The 24,916-nt window shown below is 34.8% G+C and overlaps 1 protein-coding gene across 13 annotated transcripts in view; it reads left to right on the top strand.

The window, feature by feature from the left end:
• Nucleotides 1–24,916, top strand: part of WDPCP (WD repeat containing planar cell polarity effector) — a 201,271-nt gene that overhangs the window by 91,113 nt on the left and 85,242 nt on the right. For all 13 annotated transcript variants that reach the window (XM_034432467.3, XM_034432462.3, XM_087886501.1 and 10 more), the window contains 3 exons: nucleotides 15,322–15,513; nucleotides 16,942–17,551; nucleotides 23,063–23,251. In XM_034432467.3, coding sequence (XP_034288358.2) covers nucleotides 15,322–15,513; nucleotides 16,942–17,551; nucleotides 23,063–23,251 — 991 coding nt within the window. The remainder of the gene's footprint in view (nucleotides 1–15,321; nucleotides 15,514–16,941; nucleotides 17,552–23,062; nucleotides 23,252–24,916) is intronic.

The raw sequence follows: 24,916 nt of genomic DNA, 5'->3' as shown, positions 1-24,916 counted from the left end.
AAAACCATTAACATAAATTACTATTCTTGCAATCAACCCCAACCTATTCTAAATGGTCTATCCTTTACAAAATACTTTGATACATAACTTGCAATCTTGTTAGATATGCAGGTTCATTCCCTGCAAGAAGTAAGATAATTTCTCTTGGGTGTCCCAATATATTTTGGTTTTTAAGTGAGGATCCAAGTATGTGGTCCTTCCCATCAAATATATTTTACAATCAAAGAGGATATGTCTTCAAGAGCTGGTGCAGTACATATACACAGTCTTTACTTGAATGGGATACCATGGAACCTCCCATATCTTATAATGGAATCTAGTTGTTCAAAGCATGATCTATAGAAAGGTCTTCTAAGATGTTGGGATATATAAGTTGTTAAATATTTTTCCATCTGGGAAGCTGATTTGTGTTAAGTCAGCTACTGCAAGGATTTAACATGTTTAAGGGATGTGATATCATCTTGGGCATAAATAGTCAAGATTTGAGTGGACTGGAAATTGAAGAGTCCATATTGTGAGATGGACAATTCAAGTGCAAGGAGACATACTAAACGTCTGCTCTTTGAAACACAATTGGGTAATCTATCTGGTCCATAAATAATATCTTCTGCCAATAATAATTACTTTAATTGTTTGGTGACTATATATAGAAGATATACTCAATGTTGCCCTTACTGCTGGAACTGGCATGGATTTGTCCACCCCCATGAAGCATTTCAAAAAAGCGGATGGTATGTGTTCCAATAAGAGAGCATATTATAGAGTAGATAATGATTGGAATTATTTTGCCATTGTAAAAGAGTTGGTGGGTAGCTATGGTTGGTGATCTGCCTTATGGCACTGCAACTCCTTTAGCCCTTACAGAACTGCTGTTGAAATGTGGGATGATTTAAAATGAAGTATTTTAAGCATGCAGGTATTATTTACTGCTTTTTCATAAGTTATATATTCCCTTCTGTGCTTTTAATTATTATCCCATTGAAGTACATAAATACTAAGAAAAATAGATTAATACACAGCAACTATAAATCATGAGCTAAATCAAAGTCTTGTCTTCCCTCTATCCTTCAGTTAACCTTGCGTGGCAATAAGATTATCCATCTCACTCTTGCAGATTCAACAATCCAATCTGTAACAATATATTTGGTGAAAATATTCTGTTTTATACTTGTTTTATGTCCCTGGAAGTATCAAATATTCACGGATTTATAGGGTAATAATTGTTCCAAGACCAGGCTGTTTTCTGGCTGTGTTTTCAAAATGAGCTTTGGTTAATTTCTGACTGGGTGTTTATTTTCTTATTTTAGGGCAGGATTGATATTTATTTACATTTATTTATTATTTTTATTCTACCTTTATTATTTGTATAAATAACTCAAGGCGGCAAATGTACCTAATATTCCTTCCTCCTTTCACTTTTCCCATAACAACAACCCTGTATTGATTTGGGCTGAGAGAGTTACTGACCAGCTGGTTTTCATGCCTAAGGCAGATTAGAACTCACAAACTTCTGTTTTCTCTCTTGGTGCATTAACCACTACACTAAATTGGCTCTCTTATTTTTTTTCTCACTGGTTGCTTCATATAATTCTTTTATTGAACACAGTTCTCATACATTTCTGTTGCAATATTTTCAGGATCAGACTCAATAATAATAATAAGAGTTAGAGATTTAAATATATTTCTCTTTAATTATAACAGGCATTCTATATTCACTGAATATTCACAGATAGAAGCAAAGAAAATGGTGAAGGTGGCTCCTTATATATACAAAGGGTGGAGCCAAGAGTGGGAGTGGTGAATTATGAATACATTAAGAGTCAAAGAATAAGTTAACCCCTGATATCCCATATATACATTATTTACACATTAGGGAATAAGGCATTTACATCTGACAAATCCCCCTCTAAATGCCGGTTCGCTATACAACACCAATTACATTCAGATTCAGGACAATATAAGACATACAATTTAGAAGTTAAATATTTGTGCTGTTTAGAAGGTAAAGGCTTCGTCAATATGTCAGCTAATTGTTCAGATGTATCACAATGTACTGCTTTGATAAATCCATCTTGAGACAATTGTCTCACATGCTTAAATTTTATATCTATATGCCTGGATCTTTGTCCAATGGCATCGGATCTAGATATTTCAATGGCTGCTTTATTGTCTTCATGCATAACAAAAGGCAAAGTAGGTTTTTTCCAAACATCTGAAATTAAATCATTAAACCATACAAGGTTATTTGCAGCTTTGGATAAACAAACATATTCCGCTTCTGTGGTTGAAGTGGCTACCAGTTCTTGTTTACCAGTGTACCAGTAAACTGGACAGTCATTTAATAGGAAAACATAACCAGAAGTACTCTTTCTGCATGATATATCTCCAGCCCAATCCGCATCTGCGTAACATGTAAGCTTTGGTTCTTTATTATCACTGGGTTCTAATACTAGGCAAAAGTCTAATGTACTTTTCAGATATCTTAAAATTCTTTTGACGGCTTCCCAGTGATACATTGTTGGTTTGCTAACGTGCCTTGATAATAAATTGAGTGGTAATGCAATATCTGGCCTAGTCCAATTAGATATATAAAGAAGTGAACCTATGACTGATCTATAAAATGTATTATCCTTGAATTCAGGGGAAGATTCATCAGTATTTCTAAGGAAATCAGTTTGCATAGGAGTGTCACAGGGTTTGGCATTGTTTAAATTGCATTTGTTTAGAAGTTCAATGATCTTATCTTTCTGAGTAAGTTTGAATCCCCTTCTAGTTTTGTTAATTTGTACACCAAGATATTTGTTTACTTTACCTAAAGATTTCAACGAGAAATGTTCATTTAGCTTGTTTACAAAGATTTCTCTCCTTGTGTTTTCCTATATATAAAATATCATCTACATAAATCAATACAAATTCAATATAATCATCACTCTTTTTGACAAAGAAACAGTTATCAGCAGTGGTAGCGTTGAAATCCATGGTCTTAAGTACTTTTACCAAGCAATCGTACCATCTTTTGCCAGATTGCTTTAATCCGTATAAACTCTTGTTCAATAGCCAAATTTCATTTTTATTAGTGTATTGACTGTGAGGTGCTCTTACATATATTTCCTTATCTAGTTTTGCGTGTAGATACGCAGTCTGTATGTCATATTGAAATACATCAAGATTGAGTGCAGATGCTACTACTAGAGCTGTTTTAACACTCTCTGTTCTTACTGTGGGGGAGTACGTGTCAGTATAGTCCTCCGGATATTTTTGAGCATAACCTTGTGCAACCAATCTAGCTTTGTATAGAGTATTGCCTCCTTCTAGGTTCTTAATTTTATAAATCCACCTGGTACCAATAATTGTTTTATCTTTAGGTGCAATCGCAGGTGTGAATACATTTAATCCTTGCAAACTTTCCATCTCTTTTTTCATAGCTAGTTCCCATTTTTCCTTTTCTTCACGAGGGAGTTTTAATACTTCCTCATATGTATTAGGTGTTATTTGTTCACCATCCATATGCATTATGTAATCTCTGTATTTATTTGGTATTTGATTTCTGTTGTTCCTAATAGCTCTTTCAGGTTTGCTATGGTTGTCATGCAAATATCTTGCTTCCTTTTTTGTTAATGTGTCTGTCTTTATTTTGTGTTGACTATTTGTCCATGTTTTGGTTTTGTTTTTATTTTTGTTGATATTTTGATTTTCTATTGTCCCTTCCTCACGAGATTTTGTATCTTTGCATTTATTTGGAAATATTTCATTAAGATGTAATTTAGACCAGTTGGCCTGTTCATGGAACACAGCTGTTCTGGAAACTATAAATTTGTTATTATTATCAATGAATCTGTACCCTTTGGTGCCAGTTTCATATCCCATAAATCTTAGTCTTCTGGATACGTTTTCTCCCTTTCTTCTCAACTGTTTAGGTATGTGTACGTCTGCAGTGACCCCAAATATGTGCATGTGTGCTAATTTTGGTTTCCTATTATACATCACCTCATATGGTGTCTTATTCACAATACTGGACCAGGTTCTATTTTGAGTGTAATTTGAATAATGTAAGGCTTCTGACCAAAATTGTTTGCCTAAACCAGCATCCTCTAATGTGCACCTAATCATGGTTTGTAATGTGGAATTTTTTCTCTCTGCAATCCCGTTTAGGAACGCAGAAAATGGACTAGACGTGTAATGTAGCATTCCTCTATCCTTTAACCATTGGGAGAATTCTTTAGACATGAATTCACATCCCCTATCTGTCATAATTTGTTTTATTCTGATATTATGTTGTGTTTCTATGCGTTTGTAAAATTCCTTAAATTTCTGAAAGGTTTCATCCTTGTGTTTTAATGTGTAAACAAAACCATAGCGACTGTAATCGTCTACTATTGTTAGGAAGTAACGTTTTCTATAAGTGATTGATGGAGTTAATGGGCCAACTAAGTCCATGTGTACTAAGTCAAAAATTTTGTTAGTTGATCTGGTGGATTTTTTTGGCCTGGGACTAGTTTTTAGTTTAGTAGATTTACATACTGAGCATTCCAAATAATTTTCACAATTTTTTATTTTGACACCTTCTGCGTGTTCAGTCATTTTTTGTACTACAGGAAAACTTGCGTGTCCTAACTTCCTATGTAAGATGTGAGCACACTCATCATGAATTGGTTTACCTATTTTTGGTTTCTTCTCATTGTGTGTATCTGCGTGATCATGAGATATTTTACATTCATCATTGTCACTGTTACTAATATTTTCATCATCTGCCTCAATATAATCTTCCATATTTGAATCAATGTTATGTAACCATCTTTCTTTTGTTATCAGATAGGGCAGGCCTCCTTTAATCATCACAGTGCCTACATTTGTTTTATTCTTCTCTAAAGTTGCTTTTCCCTTTGAGAAAACTATATTGATGTCAGAATCTCTGCTTAGTTTTATGGCACTTAGTATGTTATGAGGTATTTCTGGTATTAACAATACCCCCTCTATTTTTCCTAGACCAGGCAAGGTCACATTCCCTCTGCCTAATACTTGAACCTTTTCTTGATTAGCTACCTTTATTACAAACTTATCTTCTGTAAATGAAGACAATATATTTTTGTTATTAGTGGTGTGATTAGTTGCCCCAGAATCAATAAGCCAATTATTGTTCTCATTTTGTTGCGTTTTAGTACTGTCTTGTTTATTTAGTCCATTCAGTGAACCAGATTTTCTCTCTTTTGAATTTTCTCTGCCCCCTCTACTTTCTCTGTAATTTGGTGGGCTTCTATATTTATGTCTATCTGTGGGAGACTGTCTATAATTGTATTTATTCCTATATTCTGACCTATGTCTTTCCTTTGAAATTTCGGGACAATCTCTTCTATTGTGTTCCCTGGACCCACAATTGTGGCATTTAAAATTTTCATTACATTTTTCTTGGAAAGCTACCTTCCTAAAAGATTTGTGTTCTGTGTGATTGCTAGAACGATTTTTTCTTGAATTGTCTTCTGCTATCAATTTGTTAGATAGACTTTCTATGGTTAAATATCCTAGATTGATGGTGTCTAAGTGTGACATAAAATTATCCCATGATGAATCAAGTGAATTGATAATAACACTTTTCATTGTTTGATCTGAAATCACTTCCCCCCTCAAATGCAGCTCAGCTCTTATTTTGTTTAAAGATATTAAATGCTCACTTATGGAAACCCCTGGTTTTACTCTGGAAGAAAAGAAGTCCTTAGACATTCTTGTGGTGGTAGCTACACTATCGCTGTGAAACAAATTAAACATGCATTGAATTATTTCTGAAACAGTTAGATTTGGTTTGATGCTATGATACATTGCAGGAGACACGCTAGATATTATTAAGAAAAATGCTCTATGGTGTAAACAATCTATTTTTAAAGTCCAAGGTCTTCTTGGGGGACTAGTGATAAAAAATAGTAAATTTTCTTTCATAAAGACAACCTGAAGCTGTTGATACCATTCTTGCAAATTAATGCCATCAACCCTAAGTTTTGGAAAGTCGCTGGGTAAGTTTCCCACATTATTTTGTCCATTACTTACAACCTGAGGTAGTCCGTGGTCTCGCGAGTGTAGGAAATTGCAAAACGGCATGGGGATGCTCGCAACGAGTCTGCGCGGTTCTCTGGCCAGTTCAAGTCTTTCCGGACCGTCTACGTAGTTTCGCACATGCGCGTTGTTCATTTCTTCTTTGGCGTCGTCGTGGAAGGTTCTCTCCATTGTAGCTCGCTCGCTCCGCTCCTCTTCAGACGAGTCGGTCTCTGGCTCGGTCTTAGGAGTTCTGATGGCGGCGACTGCTCTTCTCTTTCTTTTGGGTGCGTTGGCACTTGCTTCGGTCTGCGGTGTAGGGCGGAATCGACATGGCTCTCTGGGCTCGGGCGTCGTCGCTCTCGAAGTCAGGATGGGAGCGTGCAGGTCTTGAAGTATCGGCTTGTTCGCTTGCTTCTTCGTTGGCGCTTTGGAAATTTTTAATTTTGGCCCAAATGCAGCAAAAAGCGTCTTCATTGCTGACTTTACTTGAGATTTTGTTAAGTCGTCTTCACTTTCTGATTCTGGTTCTTCCGAAGAGTTTGAATCTTCCTTTTCACTTTCGTTGTCTGATAACGTCTTTCGCGCCAGAAATTTTGAACTGAGCATCTTGATTGGCTCTGCTTCGTTCACTTTGGAGGCTTGTTGAAACCAAGATGGCTGCCATTCAAAATTTCGCGCGGGATCACATTTTTTCTTTTTCATAACGACTTTCTCTGTAGTCATATCACTCACAGTTTTTTGGTCTTTGGGTTTCTCTTTAGCGATGTTTTTCTCTCTCGCTGCTCCGCTGTTCTTCAGCATTTCTTGGAGGTTCGCGATGAGGCTTTCATCATTCTTCTGGCTTTTTAATAGCTTCAATATCTCTGACCTGAGTTCGTTATTTTTTATTTCGATTTCCTCCTGGTCATCATTTTCATTTATTAATTCTTCTTCTCCAGTGGTGTATTCTTCGGATTCTCTCGAAATCGCGTTTGTGGATTCGTTGATTGTTTCTTGTTCAGTTTCTATTTCTTTGCTGTAGGCCCTGGTGTTGGGCCTATCTTTCTTAGACATTTTTAAGTATTTATTGAGTCAATTAACCATCCTCTGCTACCAGCTTGTTGCAATATTTTCAGGATCAGACTCAATAATAATAATAAGAGTTAGAGATTTAAATATATTTCTCTTTAATTATAACAGGCATTCTATATTCACTGAATATTCACAGATAGAAGCAAAGAAAATGGTGAAGGTGGCTCCTTATATATACAAAGGGTGGAGCCAAGAGTGGGAGTGGTGAATTATGAATACATTAAGAGTCAAAGAATAAGTTAACCCCTGATATCCCATATATACATTATTTACACATTAGGGAATAAGGCATTTACATCTGACAATTTCATTCACTGTACTTGTTCCTTTGTACCTTACTCTGGGTTCCTTTGGGTAAACAAAATCTATTGTCAAAACCATTGTAGGAGAGCCATATCAGTCTATGGCAGCCACTATGGAATGGTTAAACTGAGGAAGGATCTCCATGCACTCTCTGATGAAGTGTTCACAGATAATGAGAGTTTATGTCTTTTAATAAATTGTGCTAATCAGAAAAGGTGATACCAAACTCCTTCCAATTTTTGCCATCTAGAGAAGCTCTTTTCAAGTAAAAGACAATCATTACACTGGCAGACTCCATTCTCAGACCTATGAGCATAGGTTCTGTTGAGATTCTGAATACAACTATTAGTTGCTTCACATTGGATTAAACCATGGATGAAGAGTAGCCTAGTTTGTTCTCATGTACTTTTGACTGGCTAAAGATCAGGATTTTATCTGTAATTTCCTGACTATCATGATTATTGATATTAAAAGGAATATATTTTAATATCTAACATTCTAATCAAATTAACATAGAGTAAGAAATTCTCTAAAAATAGAATGATAGTAGTTCTGTCCCTGTATTTAAAAATTTATGAACTTAAATAGAAAAGTTGAAAGAACTGATATTTGTCTAAATACGGAATGTTTCATGAACAAGCCATCAATAATTTACTGCATGTGGCCAGAGCATGTTGTTTGTTATAAAGCCCCTAATAGTTGGCATAACCAAGATAACAAGACCAACTTGGATTTCCAGAAGCTATTTTTAATGCTAATCTGAGCTAAAACCAGAATCTAGATAACTGAAAGAATAAATTCAACGTTTCAGTTATAGTGCATTAATTAACATAGAGCTTCTTTGAAATAATCTCTATTTCTGCATTGGGTTGCCTCTTCTTAGATAAACCAATTATTCAGCACTCACTTTCCCAGTCTTGACCCCTGCATAATGAAAACTAGCAAACATGATGAAGGAAGCAAATTTCTGGCATGACAAACTTCTTCCCTTTCCTTTTGTTCTTATTTATTTAATTTATATAGTCGCCCATTTTACAAATAAGTGACACCAGGTGATGTACTACAAAATTAATATCTAAAATATCTAAAATCATTAACATTAACAAATATTAAAACATTAAAAACTATATAAATAGCTAAAACAAAATTAATAGATGAAGGGATAGTAATAGTAATGAAAATACCTTACCAATTCACCCATCCCCTGGGATCTCCAGGCTTGCTGGCATAACCAGGTCTGAAGTGACCTTCTGAAGTCTAGAAGCAATAAAGCCATCCTCACCTTGGGTGGGGGGGAAAAGAGATTCCACAGTGCGGGTGCCACAGCAAAAAAGACCCACCTAGGCCCCACCAAATGTAGGTCCCTAGATGACAGACTCATCACATACCTTTTCTGTTAGATCTGGTCGGATGAGCGGATGAAATCGGAGTGAGGCAGTAATTTAACTGGTAGGATCGAAGCCATTCTTGTTCACACAATTTGCTTCAAAAGCAGGATTTTTTCATTCCTTGTCTAAAAGAAAACGGCATTATGAAGTACCATCATCTATACAAAAGGAAGAAAGGAAATGTGTTGCAAAAAGTGGAGATAAGCTTTGCAATCCTATGTTTATTTCCTTTTATATAATTTATTTTAATAAAACTGATGTTCATTAAAAAGCTTCCAAGGTAGCATTACAAAAATAGCAGGAAGGTATATCCAGTGTAATAATATTGTACTAAAATTAAATTGTGCACTATACTCAGCTACACAATATGTATTAGTGTAAGTATCCTGGTTGCTATTAGTTATAAAAATATTTTTTCCTGGCTAAGGCTAATTTTGGAAGGTTGGTAACAAAAAACAAAGCTGAAATTAACATAAAATTGATATAAAATTGAATGAAGTTGAATAATATATATAAACTAATATATAGTTTAAAGTAGTTCTAGTGGGTAACAAACTTCATTATCTAATAAATTGAGAACTCCATGCTATCAATGCTCAATGAAGCCATTATAGTTATTTTTTCAGAATTCCATAATCTGCCATATCTTATTCTTCTAAGCTCTCAGCACCATAAAGCATTAAAATTTTTGGATAAATCTTCTGAAATCATTGCTGTTTTGCCTGTTTTCAGTTTCATAGCTTTTTAAATCGCTTTGCTGAACTGTGAGAAGACAGAGTATAAAGAGTTAATGTTTACTGAGAGAAAACAGTGGTAATTACTTTGATTTCAGTTCCTTTTGATGTGTATTCAGGGGATGAAGAGGTCAATAATATTATGACCATGCAAATAGAAAGGAGTTCTTTTTGGCCATAAAGAAACAGCAAAGGATTATTAAAGCATTAACCTTGATTTTTAATGGGCCTTGGTTGAGTGGTGAGATCACAATTTGGATGAGTCTGATTATTTACTAAATACAATACATAAATGCAACGGGTTCTTAACACCCATTGCACTCTGGCATTATCGCATTACTGCCATCCTTTGTTGCCTTGCAGACAGGAATATGAAAGCAATCTGTCATGTAGTGAGACTGGCTCCAGAAGCATTTCTCTGATAAGAAGACCCCCTGCCCTTTGCTTGTGTCTGGTCCAGTAGGCTTAGCCATGCGCTTAATCCCCAGAAAGTGGTTCGATTATTGCTGACCAGCAATAGCAAGATAGTTTTTTTCCACTCCCCCCAGCTATCAACCTTCCATTAATTCCTTAAGCAGAAATGTGGTGCAATCTATATTTCCTTGGCATGTGTCACCCAGATGGTGTACTGTTCATGTTTTCAAATAATCATGCTCCAAAATAACATAGTTTGAATAATAAAAGAATAGAATAGAAGGAATAGAACTAAGAAATTCTCAAAAGCCGCATAAACTTTATACATCATGCTGTCACTCATCCATATTACTTGGCAAAAATTGTATCCCTTGTTAGAACAGTTAGTGTTCTTAATCCTGGAGGAAAATATATATATCCTATTCATACATTGTAAATTACCTATTAATGTTCAGTGTTATATTTGAAATGAGTAGCCTTTTTCCAATACTTTTGGTCAGTATAGTGGAACTTAATACATAAGTAGCTTTAAATCCTTACACATAGGTCGATGCTGTCAAGCAACCATGACTGTACATTTTAGTATTGATTGGAGTCACAGCAGTAAATTCCTCCTTAACTTGTATGCTTCCCTGTCCATATCTACAACCAGGAGTTTTACGTGTTCTCACAGACATAGAATATAAAAGTGAAGAGAAATAACATGCATCATGTATTTGTAAAATTTATAAAAAAATAATCTCCAGATTGTTTCAAAATTAATCTTATATTAGATGCTAGCTTTGGGTGCAAAAAACTGAAAGATTTTGTAATCACACTGATGTCAGTCAAAAAATTATCTTTAAAAGCTCACATTGCAATCAAAATAACTGAAATGTGGGATTAACATTCACAGTATGAGAAACACTTTACTTATGAGCAATGGTTTTGGAAAACACTTCAACAAAGCAAAATATATATCAATGTTAATTTGTGTGTATATTTTAGTTAAAGTGATTTCAATCCATTCTTCCAAATTCATAAAAGCACATCCTGAAAACATTCTTTACTAACTTAATAGTGGTGGAGATTTTATTAACCACCTTTATTCTGGTTTGGAGAAAAAACATTATCAGCTAAAGGAACTTTGAAAAGTATACCAGAAACTTCATTCCCACCTATCTGCATTTTAATTCTTTTTTCTCCCTATTCATTCATTCATTCATTCATTCATTCATTCATTCATTCATTCATTCATTCAATAATAATATTCATTCAATAATAATAATTCAAAGTTATCTATTAACAAATTCTATTTTCAGGCTTACAAAACAAAAGCAAGTAACATGAGAAACAAGAAACTGCAACCCTTTTTTCAAAAAGAATTGATTTCAAACATACTTATTTATAACGTTGTATGTTCAGTTCTGCACTTTTACTCTCAAAGGCAGACAGAAAAAGAAACATTGTTAAAGAATTTTTCATAGTCCAAACCCTTCAAATATAGGAATGGGCAGCTTGCAAACTAATTCATTTCCCTGTCACTCATTTTTGGGGCTCAGAGCCCATCCAAATTATGTAGCAAATTTCTGATTTTCAGTGATGAAATTATCCATGTTTTCCTATTAAAATTAGATTATCCAAGGAATTTCACTAGGCTTAATAAATCTATTTTGCTTTTAAACGTACAAAATAACAGAAGGAAAGGGGGCGAGGGAATGTCATTCCCTCTAGTGATTTCATTGCATCACCACCATGCCTCCTATGATTCAGTAAAATCAACATCATTTTAAAATGTTATTTGGAAATATAGTCTGACCATAAGTTATTTGTCCTCTGTCTTACAGCCCCCTTCCTTCTCATCCAAGTAAAAGAAAAAATATATTTTATAACTGTAGATGAGTAAAAAAAAAAAAGGACAGGTAGTCCTTGATTGATAACAGTCTGTTTAGCGACTGAAGTTACAACGGCACTGAAAAAAAGTAACATGACCATTTTTCATACTTATAACTGTTGCAGCATCCCCATGGTCACATGATCAAAATTCAGTTCCTTGGCAGCTGACTCATTTATGATGGTTGCAATATTCCAGGATCATGTGATCACCTTTTGTGACCTTCTGACAAGCAAAGTCAATGGGGAAGTCAGATTCACTTAACAACCATTTACTAACTTAACAACTGCACTTAACAATGTGGCAAGAAAGGTAATAAATTGGGACAAAACTCACTTAACACCAGAAATTTTGGGTTCAATTGTGATCGTAAGGACTGCTTGTAATCTACAGTAGAAATAGCCCTCATTTCTTTGTTCTGAAAAGCATCATGTAATTACTACTTGGCACAATCAAAGGCAGTTAGTTCCCTCCCTATTAGGAATTTTATTTATACACACACACACACACATATATACATATATATATATATATATATATATATATATATATATATATATATGTAGGTCTTTGGTTATTCGGGTCTTCTCCCACGTAAAATTGGAAGTGTCTTGGCGACGTTTCGACGAAGTCTCATTCGTCATCTTCAGGCTGGTGTTCTCGGCTTCGTGCTTTTGTGGTTTCCTCAATAATTTTATGATGTGCTTTTTCCTGGAAGCACGAAGCCGAGAACACCAGCCTGAAGATGACGAATGAGACTTCGTCGAAACGTCGCCAAGACACTTCCAATTTTACGTGGGAGAAGACCCGAATAACCAAAGACCTACATACAAACACCCGCGAAAACCTGAGAAAACATATATATATATATATATATATAGTCTTGGTGTATTCGGGTCTTTTCCCGTGTAAGATTGAGAGTATCTTGACAACGTTTTGACGAGAGACCTCATCGAAACGTCGCCAAGATTACACGGGAAAAGACCCGAATACGCCAAGATTTACATACCTGTACCCATGAAAAAAGTTCCTCCTACTGCGTTACTCTAATCCCATTCTGAAAATGCTTTCACATACAACAGTCATGGTTCATATAGATAGAAACCCGAAGAGCAAGGAAAGGAAGGGCCTTTTCAGAAAAGCAAAGAAATAATGGGATTTGTGGAAAGATCAGACCCCCTAGAGGCAAAAGAAGTGTTTGTAATAAACAGATGAGCAGGAAGACATGTGTGGGAGAGTGCAGGGGCAGAATAGCGGAAGAGGAAAATAAATTTTGAACTGGTGGGAGAAAATCAGCAGCTGGGTAAAGGAAGGTTTTTTTTTAATGGAGTACAGTTTTAGAGGAAAGCTTGTGCTGACCAGAGTTCTTTGATGGGAAGTATTCCTCAAATCACATTGTGCCCTTTGTTTCTAGTAAAAAGGGAAATTGTTGATTCAGCAAATTACATTATCAACTAAGGCAGGGGTGTCAAATTTGCATCATGACTTTTACCCCCTTCACTAAAATGGGGGCGGGTGCAGCCAGCATATGACGCATCTGGAGTGCAGGCTGCGAATTTGACATCCCTGAACCAAGGTTTAATATAAGTATTCTTTCTTTCCAGTCCTAAGACTTTATCATAATTTGCACATGATTTAATTCCTGCAATTCATGAATGGATTTCCCCCCCCACACACACACACATAGGTTAGGAGAGGGAAATTTGCATCATCTCATCCAGTAGCATTATTTCATTCTCCCAGTATAAATTACTTGACACCATCTTACAATATGTTTTGGGACAATAGTGAATCTTCCCAAAAGTGGCCACCTTGTCAATGCCACTAAAAAAGCACATCAAAAAATTATTGAGGAAACCACAAAAAAACTCAGAAAAACATCTGTGTATCAGCAGGCATCATTCCCCTTGACTCTTACCAGGAGAAAAGCAGAGAGAGTAAAATGGGATTCACAGGAAAATGGCAACATAGAAATCTTTGCTCACAAGAATGATTTCTCTTTAAATGTACTGAAAAGCACCTGGATGACCCCAGGCTTCTAGAGGAATGTTTTAAGGACAGATGAGTTAAAAGTGGATTTTTTCAGGCTATATATGTAGTTTTAAGAAGTCAAATACTGCCTTTCACATACCAACTGTCAGGCATCAAAGGGTCATGGTTTGGATATGGTGGACTTGGATTTTGGACTTCGACCAGTTGCCATTACTGAAGATATTATGAGTTCTGTTCTGCATCAAAGAATTCTGCAAGAGTTTAAGTCTGAGCGAGTCATGCAGGAAGATAGCTATACCAAACATACAAGCAAGTCGACAAGATAATGATTCAAGAACAAACTCAGTTTCTGAAAATGGCCAAATCAAAATCCAGAGCTAAATTCCATAGATATGTGGCAGAACCTGAAATTATCTACTCAAATGCCACTCTGTTGAAGCAATTTGCTATGGAAGAATAGACCAGCTTTTGTATCTAGTAAGCTAAAACACTACTAACCAATTGGAGGAAGCTTTTGCCTGCAGTTCTTGGAAGTAAATGTGTGTATGTTACTGCAGTGGTCCCCAGCCTTTCCAGCTCTGCCAACTAGCAGCGGCAGCAATGAGAGGGTATGGTTTCACATTGCGCCCTCCACTTGCACAAATAGAGCTTTGCACACTCATGCACTTGCCCACCACTTGCATGGCCTGGTTCTCAATGGGCCATGACCCAATACTGGGTCACGGACCAGGGGTTAGGGACCCCTGTGTTACTGAATCTAAAAGATTTTTTTTTTTTTTGCACTGGCACTTAATATGTTGGTTAATTTAGGTTACAGTATTACATAAATGGAACAAGAGCCAATCTTTAATAGTAAGCATTGGTTTACTTAAACTCTTCATATATCAATGGGACCCTCAAGCTGTGATAATATTCATATGCAAAAGTTCAGAATATCCTAAAGAGGGTGAATACTTCTGCATAGAATCATACATGTCTATAGTATGTATATATTTATACTCCCATCCACACAACATACACATGCACCTTAGTATAGTGAGAAGTACTGAAATGAAGCACTCAAGACTTTCTTACATCTAAGTAATACTATAATCATAACACAGTACAACCAACAGTTCTGTATTTCCCACTCATATTCAGATTTTTAATACTTTTTATTACGTCTCTGTTCTTTATATTTTATATATTGAAACTGAGGAGAAAAAACAATTGTCTAAATGTATTTGACTGGCACATTATAAATCCAAATAGACTATATTGTTACCTTTATTCTGCTGTAATCCTAGATAATTCTGACATGATATTTTGAGTTATTGCTATAAATGAAATCCTAAGATTAAGAAGTGATAGATAACTTATAGGACATGCTGAAAACAGTGCTATCAGTGGACTTGAAGTATGAAATAATGTTTAGTTATAATATTTAGGTTTTATGTATTTATTTTGGTATGTAAAATAAATTCCATATACTGTATTTGCTTGGTAATTTCACATTTGCCCTGCATTTTTTCTTACTCAGATATCTTACATTGATATACCAGGAGTAGGAAACAGAAGGATGAAGCGTCATTTGACAATAAATTATGTACAGAATATGGTTATTTGCTGGTGGTCTGCTGCAAAGGATGAACTTTGGCCTTGGTCCCCAGTGTCTAGCAAAAGAGAGAGAGCCAACTTGCTACTCTTGAAATGTGAACATGGCAACTTAGAGGTAATCCTCTAAATCTCTAAATTGGATATTTGTTTTACCCGTTTAGCTAAAAGCTCTAGAGTGATTTTGTAGCAAACTAGTAAATCCCTGCCCTGGGTTTCCAGCCTAAATGATGCAATGTAAAGGGAAAAGGGAAGGAAGGTCTAATACGGGGGAAGTTCTCATAATGACCAGTTTAAATTAGTGCTATATCAAAATACTTCAGTCCAAATGTGGCAGAAATTGAAACTTCCCTAGAGTTATTAGGAATTATGTCTTTGTTAAGATGTAATTCCTACTATTATTTTTATGTATTTGAGGAATTTTATTTTAAGGATCATTTGATTGAAGGATTTTAGAGGTGGATTACAGAAAACAAATACATACCTTTGACCTTACTCTCTTTGTTTTTAATTGTTCATCCCTTGACAGTTATACAGAAAGAAAAATTGAAGGGATATTTAGCAGAGCTTTTTAGGTTCAGTAGAATGAATCTCAATTCAGAGAGAAGAAGAATCAAATGGAGTTGGGATCTCATGAAAGCTTCTCAACTCTTCCAGTGAAATAATACATGAAAGATTCAGTACCTCTGGTTGATCTGATACTTTATCTGGGATAATTTATTTAGTTATTTAAAGAAGCACCTACTTTTACTTGGATATAGTGATTTAATTTTCTTAGTTTCTTTTTTGGATATCCCTATTTAGATGAGGTGGGTAGCAGTTAAAAATGATTCCTTTAGATTCTGGCCTCTTAAAGTATTAAGTGCCGGTTTAAAATAGTCTTTGGTTTTAGAGGGGTTTTAGAATATCATTCATATTTTCAACTCTTACTTACTAGCATGAATATTTTTTATTATTGTTTTAATATTTTGTTTCTATGTTTAAATTTGCTGAACCTAAAGGAAAGTTATGAAATATATCACATCAATATAATTTAATCTGTTTAATATAGCTGAGAAGGGACTAATAAATGTTCCCTGGGGCACTCCTGCTTTTATTGGAACTTTTTAAAATAGAAACAGTATAATTAAATCGTTCATAGATGGTTGAGTATGTATATGCATTATGAAATAAAATAATTATATTTTAGTGCCCTATGATATATATTTGTTCACAAAGTCAAACCTATTTTTACTAGTGAAAAATTCTGCTCTAGTTAATTACACCCACAAGAATATGTACCTTTAACTGAAAAACAGTACATCCGTTTACATTATAAGCTATATACTAAGCTATAAACTAAACTATATACACTGATATACAAACCAACTTTGAGGCACGATTAATATGTCACATGATTTAGCAGATAATAAGGCACAATGAAATCCATTTCTGTCAATTTGTTATCTTGTTATGAATTGAAGCATTTTTTTGTTTATAGTACTTGTAAGTATATGCTACTGTATTTCAACACACTATGTAATTCTGCATATGGGTTGTTTTTCAGATTCTGAGTTATATTCATACAGATGGGGATCCGCTTGATGTCCGATTTAGTATGTGTAATCCACATCAGATTCATACTGTAGAACAATCTGCGAGTGCAGACCAAAAGCCCATGGTTGACAGCTGCATTTATGAATATGTTAGGAATAAAGTTCATTGTGTGACGATCACCAAAATACCATTAACATCCAAGGCTATCAGCTGTTGCAGGAATATTACAGAAGACAAATTAGTTCTGGGTTGTGAAGATTCTTCAGTAGTTCTGTATGAAGCCTACCGTCAAGTAACTCTGGCAACAGAAGCAAAGCTGCTACCTGCCTTAATGTGTTGCCACCCTAGTGCTGCCATAATTCTTATTGGTAGTTCTCAAGGAGAACTACAGTTATTTGACATGGCACTGTCTCCAATTAAAATGCAGCTTTTAGCTGAAGATTTTTCACCAAAATCAACTTTACAATTCAGTGAAAATTTTGAGATATCCAGTAGTCTCACTCAAATCCAATGGGCTATCCCACAAGATTCTTCTCAGGACATAGATGTTTTGGGTATACATGATCTTCTATTATTTAGATTTGACAAAGGACCTGTTGGAGTGCTTCATTTCAAAACTGGTAAGTTTATTTGGTAGTTAATGGAAATTTTTATATGTTTCATCAGTAAATATAATATTTCTGCTTTTTAAAAAGATTATTTTTCAGCAAAACTAAGCAAGAAAAGTAAAAGAACTGGAAGAAAAAAATCCAAGATTACATTATATTCTTTATGATTGAACTAAATGGTTGGGCTGAATGTGTTGAAATCCGTTGATTGTAAGAAATCCGAAGAGAGATACATAATTAAAATATTTGTATTTTATGAGTCATCTGTCTCAGCCAATGAAAATAATCAGCAAATAATGTAGATGAAATCCACAGTTATGCAAGAAACTTTGATTTATGGAGAAGGCCTTTCTCATCTTGCCCCTTGCTCTAAATCTGCTACAGCAGAATGGGCAATTCTCCCAAGTTGATTTTGGGAGCTGGAGAGAAGAACATCTTTCTCCTAATTATCCCACTGATAATCACAGGTCTCTGGATTTTATCCAGCACCATTAATATTGCAACTAAAGAATAGTTTTCAAGCAAGTGTGATTGCAGATTTGACCAAATAGGTAGGTAGGTAGAAACTACTCCGCAAGCCACTCTAATGATTACCTATGCCCCACCAATTAGGTATATAAATAAAATGACATCATTCAGGATATGTCAGCTTTATATTCTTTAAAAATTGTCTTGTTACCTTGTTTAACAGGAAAGCTTGTACAATAATTTGTGAGATAAATTATTCTATCTTGTCTAGTGTTTTAACAGTCATAGATGTTTATTTGGAAAGCTAATTAAAACAGTGTGCTGATGTATTCTCAAATGTTCCATATTTTTAAATGCTGTTAAACTTTTTTGGTTACCTGTCTACCAGGAGGCAATCAGGCTATACCTACCTTGCTTTTCTTAGTTTTCCCATGTGGCTCTGCTCACAACAATTTTCTAAAAAGCACAGCTTTACTTTTCCTATCTCTAGCACATTTATGTTCTTAACTGAGAGAAATATGCTCTCAGTGCAGGGATTTAGAGGCCTTTCTGCTAATTGCCAGCTTGTAAACTTAATTGGACTGTCTCCCTGGGCACTGTTCCTAAATCAATTAGGCCATGAGTTGGCTGTCACCTTTCTTACCAAAGTAGGTCACTTGGAAATGCATGACCCAAAAGAAATTAGACACCCAAAAAGGAAGCTGTTGACCTCTGTGATTGAAAGCTGCAATATTTTTTTAAAAAAAATTGCTGTTATATTTTCAACAAGAAATTCTCTGGTTACATGCATTAGGGATGATTGTCCTATTCTGATCCAGTTTATTAGAAAAATTAGAATGTAACATAAATCTGAGATAACACTTGCATTTTCAAAATTTACTTAAAACTTACAATTTTATGACACTAAACATATTAGAAAAATATAGAACAACATTGTCATGGGGACAGATAGAACAAAGTCCATAAAACTAAAATATATGTAATTCTAGGAAGATGTGTGATCGTGATTAATAAGTCTGAGAGATCATGGGCTCCACAAAAGCCATTGAGGTGAACTCTTTTTCCATGTCTTCTGAGAGTGGAATTAATTTATGGTGCAAGCTTTGGTTTATCAGTAAGGCAAATAATATTTAGGTTTTATCCATTCTAAAGCTTATTTGGCAAGTAATCATTTACTTACTTCTTAAGTAATTAAAAGTTCTGGATTTCATCTTGCAGAAGCCATGGGGGGAGGGGAGGGGGGGTTAGGGAGGGGGGGTTAGGGAGGGGGGGGAAAGGGGGAAAATTTGTATTTGAAAAACTTTTTCAATAAAAAAAAAGTAATTAAAAGTTCTGTCAGTTTGAGGGTCAAACAGAGTTTGCATCTCATGTTGAAAGCTGCACTTCAAAAGTGAATAGGAGCAAAGTCTTTTTGGGAAGAGATTTTTAGGATTTCCAAGATGTGAAATTGATACTTTATGTACCTGCAAGTTTTAAGGAAACTATTGCTCTGCCACAAAAGTAGATGGATCTAGGATGATTTCTTGTAGTAGAAAAATTAAGAAAATAATTTGAAACAAGGATTGGAATGAAAAGGAAGTAGCAATTTAGGTATTTTGCACTAAAGTATTTTATGTATTATTGTTGTCAGATCTTCCAGTTACAATGTGCAACTTCTTGTGATAACATCTGAATATTGTCCAAAGATCACTTGTTTGGCTTCTAATAGCAATTGTGATATGTCACCCGTGTTATCTTCAAGAACGTGTAAAGAGAGCCTTGAAATTTGAAAAATTGAATCTCCCACTAAGGTTACAATAAAATGTGAACTTAAGTGCTAGTTATCTGGGCAATATATAGTGGTATACTTGTGAGAGACAAGCTAGATAACATTTTTATTGGCAATTTTAAAAATTTTGAGCTTTTGATTCAAAACTTGTAATAATATAAGGAACAACAATTAAAAACAAAAATAAGACATTTCATTTCATTTAAAGTATTGTTGAAGTAGGTGTGTGTGTGTGTGTGTATACACACACACACACATATATAAGCCCGAACAACTAAACAATGTAAGTCAAAAAGAAAGGAAGAAAATAAAAAAATAGTAAGAAAGGTAACCCTCCCTCCAAATACCAAAATATTGGAAAAATCATCATCATTGAATCACTGTTCAATTAAAATTTTAAAAATGAAAAGCATTTTTAAATTTTACCAGTTTTCTACTGTATAATATCAAAATAATATCACAAACCTAAACTATACGAAATCATAATGTCCAGTCTTGCTTCTTTGTCAAAACTAAGACAGACTAAAGACTGCAAACTGACAAATTTTGTTGAACCAACCTTTGGTATAAATGCATTTTAAAAAAAATATAGTTCTGGTTCTGTATGTCTAAAATTCTTTCTAAACAGACAAATTTCAAATTTTGATAATACAATGTAACAATGCATGGACATACTTATTTCTTGAGTGTCTTTCAAATAGCTGATTGATGACAACAATAACCAATAGGGAGCTACTAAAAAATATCTACCTTCACTTTTATTATATCTCTGACATAAGAAGAATTCCAATCAATTTTTTAAAATCATACATTGAAGTGCCTAATGTTTTCTCAAAATAATATTTAATTAATTAGGCACACTTGAAATTTTATTTCTTTCTTTATTTGTATTCTACCTTTATCATTTCTACAAATAACTGAAAGTGGCAAACATATCCAACACACTTTCCTCCTTTTATTACCCCCACAACAATAACTCTGTGAGATGAGTGGGCTGAAAGAGAGTGACTGGCCCCAGATCACTCACTTGGCTTTCATGGCTAAAGCGGGACTTAGAACTCACAATCTACCATTTTCTAACCTGGTGCCTTAACCACTTGATCAAATTTTTAAAATGTGAAAATAGTGATTTTCCTAACTAGGTAATTCTAATTCTCTTATTTCATTTCTTTTATGTTGTCCAAATTTTTGTAATTTTCTTTCATTTTTTAGTAACATTAAATTGTAAATTTAGTTTCAGTAACATCCTCCCCCAATAAACAAACTTTCCAGAGATTTGGATTGTTAAAACTCATAAAGTGTGTGTGTGTGTATAAAACAAAAGTTTTAACTGAATATATTGGCACTTAGATATTTTGGATAAATTGCATTCATTTTGTAATCTTTCAAAAGTTTTAATGGCATAATGATTGGCTCTAGATCACCATAATATTTATATGAAACCTGTATATTTGAGAATAAGAATAAGATTGTAGGGGTTTCTTTCATAAGACATTAATTAACTATTAATTCATTTTTTAAAAGTGTAAGCAACATAGGCAATCTCTCAAAATGTTTATTACTCTAATGACCATGTTCATTTGCACTGTATTTACATTTTCCATATATTTGGGAATATTTTTTAAGAGTCATTTAAAAGATCTAAAATTTGATTTGCACGTGATAACAGTTTATATTTACATTCTGATCCATTAAGGTCCTTAACCCATCACTGGATCATCACATTTTGATTACATAGCAGATAATTCCATTTGTAACCACCCAAGCAGAGAGATTAAAATAATAAATTTTTATATGTAACGAATTCTGAAGGATATCCAATTTTCTTTACTTGTACTTTTCTTTACTTGTAATTTTCACCATATCAAAAGCTTTTTCTGCATCTAGTGATATTAAAATGTCTGTTTCATTTGTTCTAGAATGGGTTTATAATAGATCTACTATTTGTTGTTACTAATCCCTCCTGCAAAAAACATCAATATTTTATTTCATGGAGATTGGAGTAGAACCAGATTGTAATTAAAATTCAAATATTCTGAAATCCAAAAACAAGAGATTGTATTGATAGGCAATAATATGAAAAGACTAAACTTCCATAATGTTACACAATGTAAACGTAAATCAAAGGTAGGGGAATCATGGATAGCCAGTAAAGACCACAAAGTGTCTATTTTCCCTGTAGAGAGACTCCTTTCTTGCTGAATTCTACTGAGTTTGTATAAATTGAAAACAGTGCTATCATAAATGTTCCAATTTTGATAGCTCCAACATGCATTCGCAGCTATATAAAATATATGAATGTGGTAAAGATGCATTTGTTAATGTGCACTTAATATTTTTTAATAACAGAAGTGTGTCTGTACATGAAATATGTACTGTATAATCAGTCTCAAATTACAGATAAAAACAAAATCTATTGGGTGGTCAGATCAGTCTTCCAGTCCACAGGCAGAATGCTATACATTTGAATTTTAGTAATTTTCACTCCAGTCATTTTGCTAATATTGATACAGCCTTGAAATTTTTTCTTCTGTCTTTATTTTCATAGGAGGCAAGCTAAAATTAATTGGGTTTGCATTCATTGCTTCCAAAGGGGTATATTTTTATATATTCTTATATAATAGTGCTATCCTGAATCATTAAGCAAATACTATTTACCAGTGCATCTTCCCAAAGTGTACACCATATATCCATGATGGCGAACCTATGGCACGCTGCAGGAAGTGGCACACAGAGCCATTTTTCTTGGCACGTGAGCTGTCACCCAACCCACCTGCAGCTGCACATCCGCCCCAGCTGGTGTTTGCGCCTCCAGTGCTCATGCACGCAATTCAGGGGACCCAACTGGTCTTCAGAGCTTTCTTGCACATGGGTGTGTGTTTGCGCATGGGTGTGAGAGTACTGGGGTGCAGTGCGCACATGCGCAGACAGCATTTGCATGTGTGCATTGCACACATGAAAACCATGCACATGTGCAGATGGTGCGATTGCGTGCGCAGCACACGGGGGCACGCACGAAAGCTGTGCGCATGCACAGATGGTGCAGTTGCACGGCCAGCACATGGGGAGGAGCCACACGTTAGCACGGATGGTACATGGCACCCAAAGCACGCGAAGCACGCGAAGCACATACCTGTTCGGCACTCGGTGAGTAAAAGGTTCGCCACCACTGCCTTATATATTTCAGTGGGTGAAAGACAGGCAACGAGACAGACATATTCTTGGTGAAACAAATAAACATAATTATATTTGACTGGAATGACTTTTTTTATTACTTTTTGTGGCAGGTGTCACCCCAAGAGGACAACTTGGCCTTGTAGAAATCATCCAGGAATATATTCATCAAGATGAGATATATGAGGCAATTAACATCTTAAATGGAATGAACTGGAATACAGTGGGTCATCACTGTTATGTAAGCCTATGTGCTATAATAAACTACCTTCTTCGACAAAAGCTGACACACATTACAGAAGGTTTGTTGGGCTATGGCTGATAAATATCCCTACCTTTCAATTAATGGTAGAACTTTAATATTAATCAACTTGAGCAGATTATACTTAAAACATTGCAAGATTATGCATATGCTGATCTTTATGCTAAAAACAACTTGTGTTACAGAATCAATTTTTCAGTGTAAATATATCAGTATAGTGTGGGGTTGAAGGTGCTGACCTAGAAACCAGGATACTTTGAGTTCTGGGCCTCCCTTAGGCATAAAAGCCAGTTGAATGACTTTTGGCCAGTCATTCTCTCTGCCTAGCCTACTGCACAGGCTTGTTGTGGGGAAAATAGGAGGCAAGAGATTATATTAAGAACGCTGACACCTTGAATTTTATGGTAAAAAGTAGGATAAAAATCTAATAAATTTTGTTATTGGTTCATTGCACAGTCAGCCAGATGTTTAGATCAGATTTGACATTTTTATCTACCTGTTCAGTCCTTCCAAAGGATCTGGGATAGGCAGATGTTGTTTGATGGTGTTAAAGGTTACAAGTAAAGCTGTCTTTTGCAATTGACTGGTGGTGATTTTACAATGCTGATGGTGTTCAAGTGATCCAGATGTTTTGGGATTGCATCCAAGCATCACTATTGGTACTACCTTTGCTTTCTTTTGCCACTGTCATTCTACTTCTATTTGCAAGTCTTTGTATTTTGTGGTTTACTCCAGTTCATTCTGTTTTATTCTGCTGTCTCCAGATATTGCAATGTCCACTTACCAGACTTTTGCTTATCAACAATGTTAATCTGGGATGTCTTGTGGTAGATGCTTGTCTATTGGAATTCTAAAGTCCCAAAGGACTTTAGCATCTTCATTTTCTATTCTTTGTCTTTTTTGAGGTCCCATTAGTTCTTTTCCCAGGATTTGAATAAGAAAAATAATAAGTAGGAGAGCCTCATGGCTTGTCTCTGCATGTAAGTACAACCAACCGGGCACCAAGCGCTTCCCTGGAGAAAAGGAAAATGCTAGAGGATTTTTAAACAGCACTTTTTTTAAAAAAAATTGCTTGCTGTTGAAACATGTGTGAAGGCCATGAGGCTGAGACCCACAATCCTTATGCTATAGAAGAAGAAGCACTTATCATGACATTCTACATCACTGACATAAAATTCTATGTAAGATTAACATTTATTCTTAGAAAATTTATAGGAATAGTGAAAAGTAGAAAGATTTGGGACCTTTTGGTTTTAATATGTTTTATAAATAAATTTTTGCTTCTATGCTTTTCCCAGTATGCAATATATTAGATATGTAATTTATGCCATTTGAGATTTATTCTGAAGAAACCTAACCAATCTGTCATGGTAATTTATTTACCAGATGTGATGTCAACCATGGGAAATCAAGAACGATACAAGTAAAAGCTCAAAGCAGTTTCTTTTTTGCATGTTTGCCCATAGACAAAATTTTGCCAAACTGAAACATATTCTTCATAATTATCTGATAAATGCTGACTAGAAATTAGGGAGGATCCCTCCTAGTCAGTTTCCTACATAGCAATGATTCAAGGCTGAAATTTCTCTTTACTTTCCTCTCTCATACTCAGTGCCAGATTTGTTTTAATTTAATTTAATCTACCGGTAAATTTAAATTTATTTTAACCATTTTGGTTATTTTCAAGATCTTCAGAGAACTAGAT

Source organism: Pantherophis guttatus, chromosome 1 (assembly GCF_059756535.1).
Source record: "Pantherophis guttatus breed Tessera chromosome 1, ASM5975653v1, whole genome shotgun sequence".
Taxonomy (NCBI): Eukaryota; Metazoa; Chordata; class Lepidosauria; order Squamata; family Colubridae; genus Pantherophis; species Pantherophis guttatus.
Note: the sequence above shows the minus strand (reverse complement) of the source record. Positions and strands in the feature narration are given on the sequence as shown.